This window comes from Hydra viridissima, unplaced genomic scaffold (genome assembly GCF_058129835.1).
Source record: "Hydra viridissima isolate aposymbiotic clone 2 unplaced genomic scaffold, HvirCarnegie_v1 scaffold_3, whole genome shotgun sequence".
Classification (NCBI taxonomy): Eukaryota; Metazoa; Cnidaria; class Hydrozoa; order Anthoathecata; family Hydridae; genus Hydra; species Hydra viridissima.
In genome coordinates this window covers 5,441,255-5,462,476 of record NW_028324302.1, presented here as the reverse complement: position 1 = coordinate 5,462,476, position 21,222 = coordinate 5,441,255, and the positions used below count along the sequence as shown (strand labels likewise).

At 30.5% G+C, this 21,222-nt stretch overlaps 2 protein-coding genes across 2 annotated transcripts; one reads left to right on the top strand and one right to left on the bottom strand.

The window, feature by feature from the left end:
* Positions 1 to 6,514: 6,514 nt before the first annotated feature.
* LOC149890727 (uncharacterized) lies at positions 6,515 to 9,080 on the top strand. The gene is made up of 2 exons (XM_090081959.1): positions 6,515 to 7,881; positions 7,957 to 9,080. The coding sequence occupies exons 1-2, from the start codon at positions 7,032 to 7,034 to the stop codon at positions 9,078 to 9,080; spliced, it is 1,974 nt and encodes a 657-aa protein (XP_089938085.1). The 5' UTR covers positions 6,515 to 7,031.
* A 2,536-nt stretch (positions 9,081 to 11,616) lies between these two features.
* LOC149890726 (ornithine aminotransferase, mitochondrial-like) lies at positions 11,617 to 16,049 on the bottom strand. The gene is made up of 7 exons (XM_090081957.1): positions 15,693 to 16,049; positions 12,617 to 13,239; positions 12,464 to 12,542; positions 12,310 to 12,363; positions 12,173 to 12,232; positions 11,903 to 12,050; positions 11,617 to 11,759 (listed from the first exon to the last, which is right to left on the bottom strand). The coding sequence occupies exons 1-7, from the start codon at positions 16,047 to 16,049 to the stop codon at positions 11,617 to 11,619; spliced, it is 1,464 nt and encodes a 487-aa protein (XP_089938083.1).
* Positions 16,050 to 21,222: the final 5,173 nt, after the last annotated feature.

Here is a 21,222-nt window from a genome sequence, read left to right as displayed (position 1 = left end):
TCACGCGAATGTATACAGAGGTTGTTTTAAACGCTCTGATGCATTTTTTTAGGAAATATTCTGATTTTTTAAAAAGATTTGATAAACAAATGATTATTAATAACAACCGAGAAATAGCTGTTTTTAATTAGAAAAAATTTTGAACAAAAATCTGTTCAATGGACACACCTTCTAAACACCTCAGCCTTACTTAACTTCCTATTCAAAAATTCTGACCATCAAAAACGTCACGCATGCGTGATGCAACTTAGGTGGTTTGTTGAGTTGTTAACTGAGTGGGAAATACTTCCACTAGGCTTTAATATTCGCGCATTAATCTATCACCTCCATGTTTCAAAAATATTTATTAAAAAAAAAAATTATTTAAAAGATTGCACCACAATCAATTATGTTTTTGAGCATAACTATTAATTACAAAATTTACGATTTCTATAATCTTTGAATTTGTGAAAGTAGTTTTTCCTGTTTTAAGAATATTATGTTAAGTATTCTGAATTACAAAACGCAAACGCATGAAACTCTCGCCACACCTTAACTAACTGTGGTAAGATATCTGGGTGTATTCTCGAACGACCTTAGACATATTGAGGCTTGTTTCTCAAGGTTTAGCCAGTAAACACAGGACGATAAGTTTTTCCCAGCCGACACAGGGCTATAAATTTTATAATTACGTAAAGTTAGAATAAAATTAAGAAAAACAAAACGAATATCATTTTAAGAATTTGAAATTAAAAATAGAAATTACAATTTCCCGTGTGCATGAAACATACGACTAGTTGTTTTGAGGTTGTTTCAATGTTAGAATTTCTACTGTAACCTTCGCTTAAAAACACTCATGAGCTGCTATCGTTCTATTCATTTATTCAATTATTTGCTTTAAAAACGTTCGTTAATGTCTGCAGTAGTGTTTTCTATTAACAAAATGTAATCAATAAATATATAAAGTATAAACGCAGGTTTATCACAGCGTGACTGGCAGGAATTTGGATGAGGACTAAAAACCTTTTATAAATAAAAATATCCTTAAATATGTAAACCAAGCTATTTACAAACAAACTTTCATGTTTAATAAAAAATCAACATGTATGTATGTATGTATGTATGTATGTATGTATGTATGTATGTATGTATGTATGTATGTATGTATGTATGTATGTATGTATGTATGTATGTATGTATGTATGTATGTATGTATGTATGTATGTATGTATGTATGTATGTATGTATGTATGTATGTATGTATGTATGTATGTATGTATGTATGTATGTATGTATGTATGTATGTATGTATGTATGTATGTATGTATGTATGTATGTATGTATGTATGTATGTATGTATGTATGTATGTATGTATGTATGTATGTATGTATGTATGTATGTATGTATGTATGTATGTATGTATGTATGTATGTATGTATGTATGTATGTATGTATGTATGTATGTATGTATGTATGTATGTATGTATGTATGTATGTATGTATGTATGTATGTATGTATGTATGTATGTATGTATGTATGTATGTATGTATGTATGTATGTATGTATGTATGTATGTATGTATGTATGTATGTATGTATGTATGTATGTATGTATGTATGTATGTATGTATGTATGTATGTATGTATGTATGTATGTATGTATGTATGTATGTATGTATGTATGTATGTATGTATGTATGTATGTATGTATGTATGTATGTATGTATGTATGTATGTATGTATGTATGTATGTATGTATGTATGTATGTATGTATGTATGTATGTATGTATGTATGTATGTATGTATGTATGTATGTATGTATGTATGTATGTATGTATGTATGTATGTATGTATGTATGTATGTATGTATGTATGTATGTATGTATGTATGTATGTATGTATGTATGTATGTATGTATGTATGTATGTATGTATGTATGTATGTATGTATGTATGTATGTATGTATGTATGTATGTATGTATGTATGTATGTATGTATGTATGATCATAAAATCTTGTCAACTAGCGACGTCATAAATTACCTCCTCGGTGCTTTTTTTTAAATTGGTATTGTTTGATATTTAATCTTTCTATTAAAAATTCTTTAAAAATATTTAAGATAAAAAAGCATAACGAATTATTATCGGAACTTAACCAAGTAGTTGGTATTTAAACAAGAAAAAATCTTAGGCACTCTGTTAATCTGTTAGCAAAAAAAAAAAGAATTCTAGGCATACCAAGTATAATATTGGTAAAGTCCTTTTTTTTAAAACACAGCAAGTAAAATTATCACTAGTTGGTATTTCTTGCTGAAATTTAATCTTTTGACAGGTTTTTTCACTTCCCAACACTTTAATGCATACTTTGTAATTCAACATTCCTTCCAACCATACCCCTAGTTTCTAGCTTAAAGCAGTCCCACACCAACATATATTCTTTCGGCATCATTAGAAAGCTGTGGTTTTTCTTTTGGTTGCGAATTAATAAAAAGAGGAGAGTGGGGAGAACAGAGTAACCCCAACGGCTTTTTTTCTTCGAAATTAGATTCAATCACACGCTTTAAAGAAAAGCTAAAGAGCTGCATAAAACTTTGCGACAACGAAGCTCTATTAACTCTACTTTTAGATAAACTATATCGGGTTAACAAAGACAACAATGCTCTGCTTCACCTCCTTTGACCGTTTATTAGGATGGAAATATGAAAGATAAAAAAAAAAAAAAAAGTTGATTGGTGGACAAATATTTTCTAAGATGCTTTTGAGTGTTCCAAAGTGCCATTGACTTACTCAAAAAATGGTGCAATCGACTTCATCCAAATTTTAGGCTTAAAGCTCATACTTACATAAAAATCAAAAAATCTCGACGGAACCATTTTTTGTTTCAGACATTTGATAACGACTGGAGTCAACTGTCTATTTGTATTACACTCCATAGTTGTTATAGTTTATTTTGATCATTTTGTTACTTTTTCTTCTTAAAGAAAAAATGTTAATTTAGAGTTACGTCATTATAAAATGTTAATTTAGAGTTACGTCATTATAAAATGCAACTTTCGATGGCTCAAAATGTTAAAAAGCAATTTTTAAAAAGAGAATTTTTAAAAGGGTGAATTTGGTTTTAAAAATTCGAAATCTATTTTTCAATAATTGCCTTGTTCATCTTTCCTATTTTTATAAATCAAGATCCATAAAGTTATAAGATTAGTACAGTTCAACGACAACAAAAAAGATGCTAGCTTGTAGTCTCTATATATTTTTACATACAAGAGTGTATTGTAGCTATATACTGAAGCAGGTTCATTAGTATAAACATATAAAGTTGTTACAGATACACAGCAGATAAATGGCTTCTTGAAAAATTGTTGTATCTGCTTACGTTGAGCAAATTATCGTCATTTTAATGATGTCAATGTAATGACGCTATCAAACAAATTTTTTTTTTACTTAACTTTGTAACCCCTTGTTAATCTCACTATCACGTGTTACAATTATTTTTTGTTCTGTCTCCAGTTAACCCAATGTTTGTCATCTTGTTCGAATTTGAAAGATAGACAATGTAAGAGCATTTCAAAAAAGCCGACAACCAATTATAAAGCACATTTTGCTGTCAGATTTTAAATATTTCTTAAAAAAAGAAAAATAACTTGTTTTTTTTTTCTTTTTTAAATGACAGGAGTATGAAATTTATGCTTAAATAAACTAAAGATAAACTTCGATATAAACTGTGGTTGTCATGGAGTGTAATACAAATGTTCGTTTCTAGCTATAACTGTCTGTTATTCCTCAAAAAACATATTTCTACAAAGTTTCAATTCCAACTCTAATCTAAATTCCTTTCTGTAAATTGAATATTTCTAAAACAAATATTTTAACTTGATTTTTAGGTTTGGTGTAGACATCGTTAAACTTAACTCGTACATAGAAATCTCAAGGTATAAATGTAACACGTCATCAAATGTTATCTCCTAAATGTCATTCTCAAGCAAAAAGTTACGGAGTGTAGTAGTAAGTTGTTGTAATGCAGGATAGTTATTCTTATGGTGAAGTTTTGCAATGACGAACGCATTTTTTTAAAAAGTTACTTCTTCAGAAACAACAGTGTTATGTCGCAAACAACGGTGTTATGTCGCACACAAACAATTGCTTTTCAAGCCGCTGTTGGTCATTTCTTTAAAAGCCCTTTGTTTTTTCAATAAATTTTAATTAAGTTGATTTAATTAAATATTTTGGTTGGATGTTTTTGTTAACAGGCTTATAAAACTTATATCAAGATATGAAAAATAATCAACAGTAAAATAGCACACTTTAATTTTAAAGTGTTAGCGTCATCAAAGATCTTGTGCCGTAATTTTTCTTTTCTGGAGCTATTTTAGATTTTACATCAACATTAGATCTTAAAGTATTTTTTAAGTTTTTTTACAGTTTACAGCATTTTGAGTTTTTTAGATTTCACTGAAACTTTAAGTTTGTAGGAGTTAAATCTAATTTTATCAACACTATGCAAGTATGCGGAATGAAAATATCCTTTCTTACAAAATCTCAAGTTTGCACATTATTAGTAAACCATAATTTGTTTCAATTATAAATTTCTATATGTGTTTTTGTTAAATAAGCACTCGGTGATTTATGGCCAGCCCGATAAAAGTACTTTCTTATACAGTGCTACTTTTGTTTCGTATTGTCCGTAAGCCACTTTTATTATATATAAAAAAGTGAATTAATAAACATCAAAGCCACTTTAAAGCTGCAAAAAAACGGTCAGAGTTGGAAAAGTACCAATACCTGTATATTTTTTAAAAGTAATGCGTTTAAAAAAGCTTGAGTCTTTCCAAATTCCGATCTTATCATTTTCTAAAGAAAGCTTCGCCATTCGAAGTTTTGTTGCTCAAAGTAGTTATTGTTGCTCAAAGTAGTTATTGTTGCTCAAAGTAGTTATTGTTGCTCAAAGTAGTTATTGTTGCTCAAAGTAGTTATTGTTGCTCAAAGTAGTCATTTTCTAAAGAAAGCTTCGCCATTCGAAGTTTTGTTCTTCAAGAATAAATTCTCAATTTATTATTTGCACTTTCATAAAAATGTAGTTTTTTTGATTCTTCAAAAATATTTTCATAAATGAAAGTTTTTGATAAAACTATAAAAAGTCAAAGTCTTTCTAAAGATAACAATTTGGACTTTTTGAAAGTCTAAACATTTTGAAAGTCTTCGACTTTCTCCTAAAAATATCGAGTTTTTTACAATTTATCACATTTAGAAAAAAATAAAATATAAAAAAAAAACCTAATGCACTAGTTTTTTTATTTTATATTTTTCAACCCTTTGTAAGTTCAAATCACTAATAATATCAAAAAAAGTTATGCAAGTGTTTCTTTCAAAGCGCTTTCCTCAAAGTGCACGGTGCATAGGAACAATGGCTCTAAGACCTTGCAACACATCTCCAGAAATTTTTTTTTTGATTATCATCAGAAAACATTTCTTCACTCAAAAAAATGTAGTGGGGGCCTGGGGAGAAATTACATATTTTTAAAGGAGTGGCCAGGAATTTCGGTGTTCAAGATAGGTAACCAAGAGGCATGGAACATGCTCAATTCTCAGGTCTTTCTCCCCAGACCCCCACTACACTTTTTGAATGAGGAAAAAATTTCTGGGGATGTGTTGCAAGGTCTTAGAGCATGCTCCTATGCACCGTGAATGGCTTACCATCAACATAAATTTTAAAAAGCGTTTGCAATAGTGTTTGAGCTTAAAATTCTACCATAACACAAATTATGGTCGAATAAACTTTACCGCCCTAACTGAGTTTTGATCCTAAAATGCTTATAAAGTTTTTTAACTATACTTTTTCTTGTACAAACATTGACTACAGTTACTTTAAAAAATGCTTTTCAAACTCAACGTTAGCAAGATTGCTCTGCGATTCCCTAAGTTTGCGGACCAATGTATGAATAACAGAGGACAAGAACAAAATTTTTGTGCTCTAAGAAGTTCATGGCCATCGAGCCAAAAATAAAAATATTAAAGCTAAAAGAATTTTAAATTGTGATATGATTACATATTCAAATAAACTGATATGATGTCTGAAAAATTATTTATAAATAAGTTCTTTTGGCGCTTGGCAAGTAATGCAGCGCTAAATTATTCAAAACACGGGTTTCAATGCTAGCATAAAAACTTAGTCATTGGTTTCGATGTTGCAGAATGCCGCAGCGCACTTCAAAACTTGTTCATGAATGTGTATAAACTCATAAAATCTCACATAATGTTCATGCGCGTAAATTTTTTTGTTACATTTTCAATGTTCGTAATGTTAAAAAACAAAACTTTAAAAAATGCTTTTTAAAACTGAGGTATTATTAAGCTAAACAGATATCTTTCAATTACCAAATGCATTAAATGTAACTTTCGTGGTAATGGACTAACCGAAATCTCTTCATTTGACTGTTGCGCAAAAGAATTTATCCTTCCCGAAATTTTTGGACGAACCCGCTCATTTTGGACATTGAAAATAATGCAAGAAATGATGTAACGTATAGTAAAACAGGGTAGAATGAAATAGAGGGCAGAATGAAATAGTTATGACTATGCTTATTCTTTTGTTCTTAATTAATTATTGAATAAACTTTTTGCAAATATTTTTTGATCATGTTGCAGAGGATTTTTTTCTGAATAAGATGATATCAAATTTTAATTTAAAAAAAAAAGTTTTTTTGATAATTTGCTAAGTTTTCGAATGCATGATGATATTTTTTTTCTTTTTTTGAAAAATGGACATAAAACTCTCGGAAATTAAATTTGATACTAGTGAACTTAATATGTTTACTGGTAGAACTTTTTACGCTGGTCAAGAATCTTTTTTCAAAATTAAGTTTGCTATTCAGGGAAAAAAGTTATGAGAAAAAAACGAAAACGGAGACATGTGGGGTTGAATGAAATACGCAAATTGCTCACTTGTTAAATGCGGCTTTTATTAATTAAATCTCAAGTGACCAATTAATGTCTATGAATTTTTTTGTATAAATTTTAAATCAATTCGTGTTAAATCTATTCTAATATAAAATATGCCTCGAAACAAGTTGCTCTCAAAGAAAAAAGGAAAACCATACACCGAAGAGCAAGTTGCGCTTGCAGTGGCTAAAGTACAAAGCGGTGAATTTTCACTTAACAAAACTGCTAAATCATTCAACATACCAGTAGCAACTCTTCACAGGCGTGTCCACGGCATAGGTGAAACAATTGGGAGTGGTTCAAACACGAGATTGTCGCAACAACTTGAATCAACTTTGGTAGATATCCTAATCAAATTATCCGATTGGGGCTTTGGTAGAACTTACAATGACGTCATCACACTTGTTACCGACTATTTGCAACACCAAGGTCAATCTCATTTGTTTCCTAATGGTACACCAGGGAGAGATTGGTATAAGCTTTTCATAAACCGGTGGAGTCATAAGTTAAGCATCAGGGCCATAGGCAATATTTCATCCTTCAGAGCCGCTTCTTGCACACAAGAAATAGTTGCAAAGTATTTCAACACACTGCAAAAAGAATTCAACGAAGCAGGAATCAATGAAAGTACTTCATGTCATTTGTGGAATTTTGATGAAATTGGATTTTCTGGTGATCAAGGTAAGCAACATATAGTTTGCCGGCGTGGTGCAAAACGTCCATTGAAATTGGTTGGCAACAATGAAAAAATCCATTACACAGTTGGAAATTGCATCAATGCTGCTGGTAATCGTCTTGCTCCATATATTATTTTTAAATCAAAAAAACGCCTGTACAGAAATTGGTGCTTAAGTGGTCCAGACGATGCCGTTTACGCCATATCTCCATCCGGATGGATGGAAGATAAGCAATTTATGAATTGGCTCACTGGCGTGTATGTTCCTGCCATTAAAAAAATTCCAGGTAATTAGTTTAATCTTTACTTTAATCAATTAATTACTTAATTAAATAAATCTAGTTATAGTTATCCAATTATAGGCATTCATATTTTAGTCGTAGATGGACATGTGACACATGTCACCTATCGGGTCGTACTTACTTGTATCAAAAACAATATCTTGTTAATTTGCTTACCAGCTCATTCGTCACACATTCTGCAGCCACTAGATGTCGGTGTTTATTGTCATGTCAAAAGAGTTTGGCGCAAATTACTTCAACAATTTTATGCAGAGACAAAGTTCAGTAACTTATCAAAAGAATGTTTTAGCCAACTGCAAGCAAAACTTTTTAGCTCTGGTGAGGTTTTTACGCGCACCCAAATAGTTAGTGGATTTCAGAATACTGGCTTGTTTCCACTCGACATCAGTAAAATCGATCAGTCAAAATTGCAAATTGCTAATACGTTTGAAACACCGTCATCTCAACCTGAGCCTTCATCATCTCAACCACCAGAATCTATGAAAGTACCACAACCACTACTAGCACCAGAAACTACACCATCTCAGCCACTGCTATCTGAATCTATATCAACAACATCTAGCATCAGCATTTGTTGCATAGCATCAGCTTCAAAGTCACCTCCAAAGCCAACTCGCCTGCAAACAACCTTCAATAGTCTAGTAACTCCGGCTATTCAAAAGGAAATTCAAAAAGAGGTTGAAAAACAATTGCAATCGGCCCAATCGCTTGCAGCAGCTTTGCAACAAATGTTTCGTATCCAACACGTTGATACAAAAAAACGAAAAAATGTAGATGTACCAAGGTTCGATGGGGAGTGTCTTAGTAAACCTGAAATACTCGAAAGATTGAAAGATGCTGAGAGCAAAAAAGCAGCAAAGCAAGCTAAAAAACAACGTAAGCTAAGCTTTAATGACGAGCTGCAAATAAATCAAGCAACAACAGCAACTCCAACAACAATAACAGCTGCAAACCAAGTGAAATGTAAAAAGTGCCGTAAAGTTTTAGCCGAAGCTTCAACAAGTCAATACATGGAATGGTATCAATGTGAAAATTCAAAATGCAAGGCTTGGCTTTGTCAAACATGCATACCAAAGCGATATGTAAAAGGCGCTGAGTTTTATTGCACCAAAAAGTGCCGCACAAGTGACAATTCAGTTCAACCTCTAGTACCTCTTTATGACTTAATATCATCACAAAAATAAAGTTTTTTTTATTTGGTTGTTTTTAATTGCTATTATTGGTTGTTTTTTAAATTGTTATTATTGGTTGCTTTTTGTTTTTTTTAATTAAGTGTTGTTTTAATTACATATTGATTTGCGTATTTCATTCTCCCCGAATGTGGGGTAGAATGAAATAAAATTTTTTTTCAATTAAATAAAGTTTCTTAAAAAACTAAAAACTTTTTTTACTTGATTTGTATATATTTAAATACAGCTCAAATTCCTCTACAACTTTAAAAAAAAAAAAATTAAAAACTTTTTTCTCTTAAAAAAAAATTCATTAAAGTTCTTAACTATTTCATTTGACCCCATTTTACTCTATTGCATATAAATTTTTTTTTTTTTCATAATAGTTTTATTTATAAAAGAATTGATCAATGTTTCAAGAAAAAAGTATGTTGTTGTAACATGTTGTTGTAATATGTTGTAATATGTTGTTGTAATATGTTGTAATATGTTGTTATGAGAAGTGATTTCTGCCTACATATTGTGAGGGTGACTTTTTTTTATTCATTTTTTATTTTATTATTCTGATGTTTATTAATTTGTTTTTAGTGTGACGATGAAGGTGAGAAATTAGAGAGGTTTGTTAGGGCTTATTAAACCTGATATTATAGTTCTATCATGCGGTATTTAATAACCTTATTTTGTCGCATTTTGATGTTGATTAACAGTTTTATGTTGGCCAATTTTTTAACCTTTTTCAAATTGTGAACTCTTGGATCTGATTAAAACCATCCCTTTGCTATAACTTTCAGAGTAACAATTGGCGAACCAGGAAAAAAGACCTTTTGAAGTATTGGTTCCTCAAACCCATAGCTGAATCTTCATCTGTTAAAAGAATGTCAATGTGTTCGATCAAATAAAAAGACATTGTTAGATTTTCGCACTTTTAATCAGATTTTCAGTTCTTTGAGGGGTTATTTATTTAGTTTTTATTGCAATGACAATTTTGTTGTTTACCACGGTATTATGCGTCATCGAAGTTCTAAATTTTACTCAACAATCCGAATTTTGTTCTCGATATTTTATTGTGGGCTTACGCGTTATCAAACGGATGTTTCGTTTAAACGTCCGTTTGATAAAAGACTACACACTCGAATGTAATTTTCCAAATACGCTGGTAATTTATCATAAACTCGTCTTTTGAATTTGGAATCTGAAATCTTGAATTAAAAAGAGTTATAGTTCTGAAAGATTGTGAGATTCTCGGAAATTGAAATCATAACGTATTCAAAGGGCAAAGTTTAGTAGATAAGAATGTGATCAGGATAAAAATCATTCTAATTGAGAATTTTTCATTTTTAAATCCAAGTTTCTTTTAGTAATTTTCTATACAAATAACTCTTTGTTTTCTATTAATATAATAAATGTTATACATGCATACATTTTGGTCATACAGCATAGGGCAGTCAGAAAATAGCCGATGGCTGCATGCCATGAGCAACTGTCATTCATGTGATCGTTTTAATGAACACAGATATATTTTTAAGTTAATGTTAAATTTAATTCATTCCGTTTTCTTTATCGATAATTGTAAAAGCCCTCAATATGACTTAGAATTTAATTAATTTTTGTTTGTTTACATATTAGTTGGTTTTGATGTGTTTCTTTTTTTTAAATCAGTGAACTAATTTTTTATTTTATAAACTGAACGTTTAACTTTCTTTTTTTTGGTCGGTGGATTGGTAAAGAAGAACGGTAGGGGTTCTTGGTACATTTATTCGAATGAGGACTCGTTTCAAAAATGTACAATAAGGCAGTTTTGTAGGGGTTTGAGTCCTGTGTCTTTGCTCATTCTAAAGAATTTGCTCTGCCACAGTTAAACTCCCATTAAATATTTTAATTAGAAATAAAAAGCATCGCCAACTTTAACAATTGACATGGATCCAGCAGTAACGGTAAAAACTTTTTCATAAAAAGCTCATTTTTCTGCTTCCAGGTATCATGTTTTAAATTAGCATACAAAAGCAAAGCAAAAAAAAAAAAAACAAATGTTGAAATTTCATATCGAAACAGTGGGTTGTACTGAGTATATTTGCATATTTGACATATGCATAAGTTCAAGTGACGATTTGCATATGGGTTTATTCTTGTCAACATTTAAAAAGAAACACCTTGGTATGAACAAAAAGTGTGCAATATATATAAACATATATAATGTATAATAATAATTTTTCTACGAGTAATAAAATTACATTTTTACAGCATCATAATAAATGATCATACAAATATATACAATAAAATAAATATAATGTGCAATATACACGGCATCCGATGCAAAATGTCAATTTAGATTAATGTTTAAAAATGAAAATTATAAAGCACCGAAGACGGAAGAGATATTATTGTGAAGACTCATGGGCATAAATTAAACATTGCGCCAATGAATTAATAGTCTTAATTTATAAATAAGCAAGTATTTTAATACCATATAGAATAGATAAAACGCATTAGCAGCAGGTATAGTCAATAGAATTTGGCATTTAATGTTTTAGGGCAAAGTTCACAGAGCTTTTTAAACACTAAAATCTACTCCTTCTAGCATTTGGACCTCATCAATGATTAATGGAGGTGAGAAACGAATAAGACCTCTCCGAGTATGCTTCGTGAGAAGCCCGTTGTCTCTTAACCGTAAACATGCGAAATAAGCATCATAATCTAAATTAAAACACTTGAAATATTAGACAACAGTTTTTGTCAGCTTTTTAGACGAAGTAATAAACCGACACAATTCACTTCAGAAAAATATTAAAACAAGATATTGCAGGTAATAGAACAATGCCCGAGAGTAAAAATATAACCTTCAGTTTTAGGAATAACCACGGCCTTTAACAACCCTTTTCCTCTAACCACAGTGGCTATGTTTGGATTAAGTCTGGCCGACAACTCCTTTCTGAATAAATTTCCCATTTTCATTGAACTTTCAGCAAGCCCCTCTTCCATCAAAACCTAACGGTGAAAGTATTTGAAATTTACTCTCAAATATGGTTATAAAAGAAATGTATTAAAAGTATTAATGCGAGAGAAAAAAAGAGATCGACAACAAAATCAAAATAAAACTGAACCCTTACTTCAAGAGATGCAATTGCTATCTTAGAAGCAAGTGTGCTTCCACCAAAGGTCGACCCATGCTATAACATAAACAGGTAAATGTAAAATATTCCAAAATAACGAATGATGTTTCAGTTTTATTATAAAATATCTTTACCTGTCCCGGGCGAATAGTTAACATAATTTCACCATCAGCTAATACAGCAGGTATCTAGAAATGAATAAACCGTGAAAGCTAATTTAAACGTTAAATGCACATTTTGAGATAAGAATAAGTTTTTTTATATGAGATTCGTTGATAATTAACTGACCGGCATGACCCCTCCAGAAAGCACCTTTCCCAAAACAACCTTATCCAGACGAACATTTTCATAATGTACACAAAGTAACCTAAATAAAGGTTTATTTTTTAAAGTATGAAAAATACTGGTTGTATTAATATCCTTTAGACTTCGAAATTCTACAAATGCATATAAAGCTTTACCTCGAGAGCTTTTATATCGTTGAAAGGAACCATGTCAAATCCTGGCATATATGGACCGTAATCGTTTCTGGTATCTGGTTCTAAGGAGATTGAACATGCTGACAGAGTTCGGCCCCAAAAGTTTGATTCAGCAAAAGCTATTCTCGCTTGGTTCTCTGGAATACCCTTCTTTCTATAACCCCACTTTCGTGCAAGTTTGCATGCAGTTTCCCCTCCTTCTACACCGCTATTCATTGGCAAAGTGCGATCATACCCAAACAGTTTAGTTGCGTATTCCTGAAACTCTCCCAAAGCCTCACTGTAAAACGCCCTGGACGTCAAAGTTAGTTTGTCTGCTTGTTTTTTTAACGCATCTATTATTTTAGGGTGGCAATGACCTTGGTTTAGAACAGAGTATCCACAGTGAAAGTTGTAATACCGACGACCATCAACATCCCACACATACACTCCATTTCCCCGACACAACGCCACTGGGAGCGGAGCAAAATGGTGCGCCCAAAAACTATTCTCGCGTTCAAAAACTGCCTTTACTTTTGTCGAATACGAGCCATACAGTCTGGCGCATTTTTTTTTAAGGATGTTCTTGATTGATCGCCGCCATTGCTTTTGAAACCATATTTTTAACTTTTTTGTTCAACTAAAAAAAGAAAGAATCTCAACTCATAATATAGAAAAATCACTAAAAGCTTACAAACATTCTCAAGATTATATGTAATTATTATACTTAGAAAGTAATGGCATGCATGCATAAATATATTTATAAGCAGCATTAACGTAAATTAAAACAATACCTCAACAAGTGATACCCATGTTAAAGATAATTAAATAAAGCGTCTTACATTATTCAATAAAAAAATACATTCATTACATTTTAAGAACTCATGAGACAAAACTTACATTTTTGGGGAACTATAATCATTAAAAAGTATTGGCTCACCTCTTTATGGTAAAATTTCAACTCAGACGTTAACCATAAGTGATTTAGTTTTCATGTTCGTAATGCGATACGATGAGATCAATTTCACGAATATTTCGGCGAATTTATTTATAACACCTTAAAACGTCAACTTTTCACAACTAACTGAACAAGTAGTAATAAAAGCAAGAAATGATTAACAATTAGCATAGTAAAGTGTCTTAAGTGACGTTGAGTTTTAAGTTGAGAACTCGTTATAAAGCATGGTACTACTGGAACTTTCAGTCTCGTCACGAACTTTTCGCAATTTTGCCACATGCTTGCAAACCTTATTATAGCATTATTATAACAAACTTGTCACAATGTAACCACATACTTGCAAAACTCATTATAGCATTAAGTTACATCAATTATTCGTTAAAAAAAAGTTACATAGTTGGGAAACAGGAGCTGAATCTCTCAGTGACAAAAAAATATTCCGCATATTAATTTTAATCTGCATTATCCGGACTTAAGATTATCATTAGTACATTTTAGCCTCTTTGGAGCGTACATAGTGTTTAAAAAAATATTCCGCATATTAATTTTAATCTGCATTATCCGGACTTAAGATTATCATTAGTACATTTTAGCCTCTTTGGAGCGTACATAAAGTTTAAAAAAATATTCCACATATTAATTTTAATCTGCATTATCCGGACTTAAGATTATCATTAGTACATTTTAGCCTCTTCGGAGCGTACATAAAGTTTAAAAAAATGTCACTGTTTGGCTTTCGAATCAAACTTTGCGTTTTGATTTTTTTAAAGTTTATTAGTTTATCCAAAACTTCCATTTAACAGTAAATATTTTTCGGAAAAACTAGATTCCAAAATAAGTTTTTTTAAAAAAGATAATAGCCATTTTTGTAGGTTTTGAGGTTGTTTTAAACGTTCTGATGCATTTCTAAGAAATATTCTGACTTTTTTTAAAAGATGTAATTTTTAATAAATCTTTTTTTAAAAAGTTAATAAAATGACGAATATTAATTGCAGCTGTTTTTTTTTTTTTAAGAACAAGAATCTGTTCAATAAACACTCCTTCTAAACGCCTCAGCTTCACTTGTTACTTAAAAAATTCTCATCATAAAAAAAAAACATCACGCATGCGTGATGCAACTTTGGTGGTTTGTGGCGTAGTTAACTGAGCGGGCAGTATTTTAATTGGAGTTTCGTGAATTCGCCAAATTTTGCATTAATTTATCAGCACCGTGTTTCAAACATACTCGTTAAAAAGCAAAACTAATTTAAAAGACTGCATCACAATTAAGTTTTTGAGCATAACTATTAATTACAAAATTTACGATTTCTATAATCTTTTTATTTGTGAAAAGAGTTTTTCCTGTGTTAAAAATATTATGTTAAGTATTCTGAAATTTTTATTTTTTATTTTTTAATTTTCTTAAATTTTGTTTCATATGAACATGTTAGGATGACATTTGCTGGTGTAAATATTGCTTTATTTTCTTTTGAGACTTACAACGCAAAAGTTAACCCTCAACCAATGTATGTATGTATGTATGTATGTATGTATGTATGTATGTATGTATGTATGTATGTATGTATGTATGTATGTATGTATGTATGTATGTATGTATGTATGTATGTATGTATGTATGTATGTATGTATGTATGTATGTATGTATGTATGTATGTATGTATGTATGTATGTATGTATGTATGTATGTATGTATGTATGTATGTATGTATGTATGTATGTATGTATGTATGTATGTATGTATGTATGTATGTATGTATGTATGCATGCATGCATGCATGCATGCATGCATGCATGCATACATAAACATAAACATAAACATGCTTAAACATTCATAAACATGCATAAACATGCGTAAGTTTACATAAACAAGCATATACTAACATACACAATCATTAACAAACATATGTATATTTTAGGTAATGTATGTTATGTATGCATGTATTCTCAATGACGAGCATGAACTCAAAACAGATAAAAGTGGCAATGACCCTGTGACCCAAATTTTTTAGCTTTTCCTATATAATAAAGAGTTGTTCATTTTCCCTATATATGTCCCTTAGACTTTAGAACCGGTAATCTATAAATATATGTAAGTTTTTACCTCGAGAGCCATTATATAGTTAAAAGGAACCATGTCAAATCCTGGCATACACAAATTGTAATCATTTCTGGTATCTGGTTCTGAGGAGATTAAACATGCTGATAAAGCTCTGACCAAAACGTCTTTTTCTGCAAAAACTATTCTCGCTTGGTTCTCTGGAATACCCATCACTCTATAACCCCACTTTCGTGCAAGTCTACATACAGTTTCCCCTCCTACACTACTATTTATTGGCAAAATACAATCATTTCCAAACAATTTAGTTGCAAATTCCTGAAACTCTCCCAAAACCTCACTGTAAAACCCACTGTACTTCCAAAGAGGTTTGTCTGCATGTTTCTTTAATGCTTCATACATTTCAGGGTGGCATTGAATTTGTTTTTGAACACAGTATCCACTGAGAAAATTGTAATACCGACGACCATCTATATCCCACACATACACACTTTTCCCCTGACACAAAGCCACTGGGAGTGGAGCAAAGTGGTGCGCCCTAAATTCTCAACTCTCAAAATAAAAAAATCACTAAAAACTTATAAACATTCTCACGAGTTATACTTAGAAAGTAATTATAGTATGCATACATATATATATTTATAAGCAGCATTGACGTAAATTAAAGCAATACCACAACAAGTGATATCCATGTAAAAGATAATTAAATAAAACGTCATCATTCAACAAAGAAATACTATTATTACATTTTAAGTCTAAAAAGACAAAACTTTTAATTATGGTGAATAGTAATCAATAAAAAATATTGGCTCACCTCTTTATAGTAAAATAACACTTGAGACGTTAACCTTCAGAGATTTAATTTTCATAATTGTTGTGCGATACGATGAGATCAAATACACTTTGTATAACGAAAAAGCCGAGGCGAACTTATTTATAACACCTTAAAACGTCAACTTTTCACAATTAACTGAAGTGGTAGTAAAACCAAGAAATGATTAAAAATTAGCATAGTAAAGTGTTTTAAATAATGTAAATAAATTGAGTTTTAAGTTGAGAAATCATTATAAAGCATATTACTGCTGACACATTCAGTCTCGTCACGAACTTGTCACAATTTAGCCACATGCTTGCAAAGCTTATTACATCATTAAATACATCAATTATTCATTAAAAAAGTTACATTAGTTGGGAAACATGATCTGAATTTTTCAGTGACGTAAAAATATTTAACATAATAACTTGAATGTGTATTATCCGGACTTAAGATTATCATTAATACTATTTCTAATACTATAACACTATATATACTATAATACTAATACTATAATACTAATAATACTATTTTATTTCAGTAATTGTTTGTAACGCACATAAAGTTTATGAGAATGTCACTGTTTGGCTTTCGAATCAATTTTTGCGTTTAGATTCCGTTAAAGTTTTTTAGTTTATCAAAAATTACTCATTTAGCAGAAATTAAATTTGGGAAAAACTACATTTTAAAATAAGCCTTTTTAAAAAGATGGTAGCCATTTTTAAAAAGATGCCATTTTTTTAGTGAAATTTACACCTCTTCTCGCGAATACCTACAGAGGTTGTTTTAAACGCTCTGATACATTTTTTAGAAATGCTCTGACATTTTTAAAAAGATTTAATAAACAGACGATTGTTAATAACATCTGAGAAAAATGCTGTTTTTAATAGGAACACATTTTTAACAAAGAGTCTGTTCACTGGACACTCCTTCTAAACGCCTCAGCCTTACCTTACTTCCTATTCAAAAATTCTGATCATAAAAAACATCACGCATGCGTCAAGCACTTTAGGTGGTTTTTTGCATAAGTTAACTGAGTGGGCATTATTTTCATTGGCCTTTAATATTCGCCAAAACGTGCATTAATTTATCATCTACATATTTTAAACATATTCATTAAAAACAAGATTTATTTAAAAGATTGCATTACAATCAATTGAGTTTTAAGCATAACTATTAGTTACAAAATTTAAGATTTCTATACTCTTTTTCTTTGGGAAAAAAGTTTATCCTGTTTTAAGAATATTATAATAAGTATTCTGAATTACAAAACGCAAACGCATGAAACTCTCGCCACACCTTAACTAGCTGTGGTAAGATATCTGGGTGTATTCTCAAAAGGGTGTAAGGGTGTATCCTCGAAAGAGGTTAGACATTTTGAAGTTAATTTCTTGAGGTTCAACCAGCCGACAAAGGACCATAAAACTTAAAATACGTAAAGTAAGATTAAAAATAAGAAAAAGAAAAAGAAATACTACTTTTAGAATTTGAAATTAAAAATAAGAATTAGGGGAAAATCTCAATGAATGGGACAGTTTTTGCAAAATGCTTTTTAAACGTAGATAAAGGTGTTTAATATATATATTTAAATATGTTTGATAACCATCGACTCTTGCTCAATGATTTAGTAAAACAAAAAAATTGGATTTGCATTTGGCTATTGGAAAAAAGAGAGTTTTATTGGAGCATGACACTTGTCCCATTCATTAATTATGTCTCATTGAATGGGACAAACATAAAAGAATTAAAAATAAACGTATTTGATTCAATTATTTTTTAAATTAGTTTATTAATTGTAAATGTAGTTAAATATATAGATACATACATAAAGACCACGCAAAAAATATTTTTAACTTTAAACATTTTAACTCTAATTAAATTTCAATCAAAGCAGAACTTTCTCATTTTAGAATATTATATTTAGTTATTTTTATTTAAGTAAAATATTGCAGTATAAAAGTGTGTATATAATACCCATTACCCATGGGGATAAAAATAAGGGACTGCAGCATCCCTCTGCTGAGCGGTAAGTAATACTTTGTTAAATTCATTCAATAGGTAGTATTTTGTCCCATTCAATATGCGCATCACTTTATCCAAAAATGATTAGTCATACCAAAAACACCATTAATTAAACTTGAATGTTTTACTCACTGTAGAACTAGAGACTGCTATCTATTTAAGCATGAAATTTTATTTTCCATAACTTAAAAAATTGCTGCAAAATCAGAAAAAAAAAACGCTTTTAAAAATTACTTTTTACATTCGAAAACACAATAACATCCATTGTCATTCGGTCATAGCAATAGGATGGATGAGTCGGTTAGTTGAGTTCTTGCTTCTATCACTCTTTGTTACAGGAATTTGAATATCCTTACATCGATGCTTGTATAAGAATCTGAGTTTGTCCCATTCAATAATTGTCCCATTCAATTCTTGGTAATTATTTGAGGAAATTAAATTCACTATTTGCTCCTCCGTTTTATCATACAGCATTTAGTTGTCCGTAAAAGATGTCCGTAAAATGTCGTGCGGACGATGCATGCCCATTGGGAATAACGTTTGTAAATATCGGTGGTGGTGCTTTCTATTAACTAAATATCATCAATAACAATATAAAGATATGAAATATAAAGTTATAAAATAAATTTTATGTATGTATGTATGTATGTATGTATGTATGTATGTATGTATGTATGTATGTATGTATGTATGTATGTATGTATGTATGTATGTATGTATGTATGTATGTATGTATGTATGTATGTATGTATGTATGTATGTATGTATGTATGTATGTATGTATGTATGTATGTATGTATGTATGTATGTATGTATGTATGTATGTATGTATGTATGTATGTATGTATGTATGTATGTATGTATGTATGTATGTATGTATGTATGTATGTATGTATGTATGTATGTATGTATGTATGTATGTATGTATGTATGTATGTATGTATGTATGTATGTATGTATGTATGTATGTATGTTATATGTATATGTTGTGTTTTGTATGTATAGTATGTATGTATGTATGTATGTATGTATGTATGTATGTATGTATAATAAAATATGTTTTATAACACAATGTAGTACCTGAATGAAATTATCTCTTCTTGCAAAATCTTAAGTTGCACATTATTAGTAAACTTTAATATACTTTATTTATTTCTTATACGTAAAGTGTTTTGGTTAAATAAGCACTTGATGACTCATGATGACCAGCACAAAAATAGTTCATTTTTATACAGAGTTACTTTCGTTTCAACGCGTGTGACGTTTTTTCACACCGCGGGATTTAAATGACATTAGTATGAAGTTTTCAAAAGCCCGCGCGATGGTTCATGCAGCGACAATCGATAACAATGCGCAGACAAATATAAATTTTTACCTTAAAAATGTCTGACTGAAAACTTTTTTCGAGAGAGTTACCTTACATCTTTGTTTGAACATTCCAATATTTTGTAAACTGTCACTTTTCGATATTTTATTTTTAAAATTAACTAGGCAAAACACATGAATTCAAAAGAGTAAAAACTAATAAAATAGTTTTTTGTATTATCAGTTTTACGAGCCCAGTATGTACCTGTCGAAAATCGGCTCATTATGTAAAGCTTTATCAGTAAATCGAATTACATTTGAGGATGAAACAGATTAGTATCCCCCTAGTTCAATCACAACTTGCTCCTTTTTCAATAATTGGGCTGCCATCATTTAAAGTTCCCCTCAACTCTCTTTAAAATGTTTCACTCGTCCTCCGGAGTATAAAAGAAAAATATTCTTCCTCCCCCATCCCGTTTGCATCGATGCTTCTTTGAAATTTATTACCTAAACGTAGAATGAAGAATAAGCTCAAATAAAAATTAGAATCAGAAAAAACTTGATGCGTTTTTAGTTCAGAAAGAGAAGTTACCTGCTGACTAATTTAACAATAAATATCTTGACCTACCCCTACACCCCCACCCCCTTCCATATGTTAAAGAATGTTTGTCCTCATCCCAAGATTTACTGACTCCAGTCAGCTCCCTATTCCCATGTTTAAGTATAATAAGGTTAGCTAACCAAAAAAAAAAAAAAACAGCAGCCCAAAGTGCTCAAAAGAGTCAGTTGACAAAGTTACCCAGTTGATCAAAATAGAGCCCAACAGGTAACTTGGGTTCAAATTGTATAATTTACTTGTGGGAACATGAAGAACACTGAAGAACATTAAGAATGTTAAATTTAAGGCTTCTCATTAAACAAAATACATTCAAAACAATGATGGTAATCAAAGGAAACAAACAAAGAAAACCTTATAAAAAAGTATTTCTTATTAACAGACAAAAGCTGACTTAAAAAAAGTATTATGACACTTAAGCTGCATTACTTGCTGTTTCATAAACTGAAGTTATATCGTAGAATTTTACTTTCTTGTGAATATTTGCAGATCGTATGAATCTTTTGATGGTAATCATCACGACAATTCACAAGATTTGATTATTCACAGGATTCTATTAATAAGCTTACTAACTAATTCTTAGTTAAAAAATGTTATTTTGTTTGCTAAATCAGTTGCTCTCTTCAATTCAATAACAAAGCTGTAAACCCCCTTATTTTATTGATAGTTGGTATCTCGATGAAATGTATGTATATATGGTCTCGATAGCCTTTTACCATAAACTCTTAAGCTACTTCTCAAATTAGAAAGTTTGTCACGTTCAACAGTACTGCTAACAAACAGTTCACATCGAAGAACATCTCTCAGAGTTAGATGGT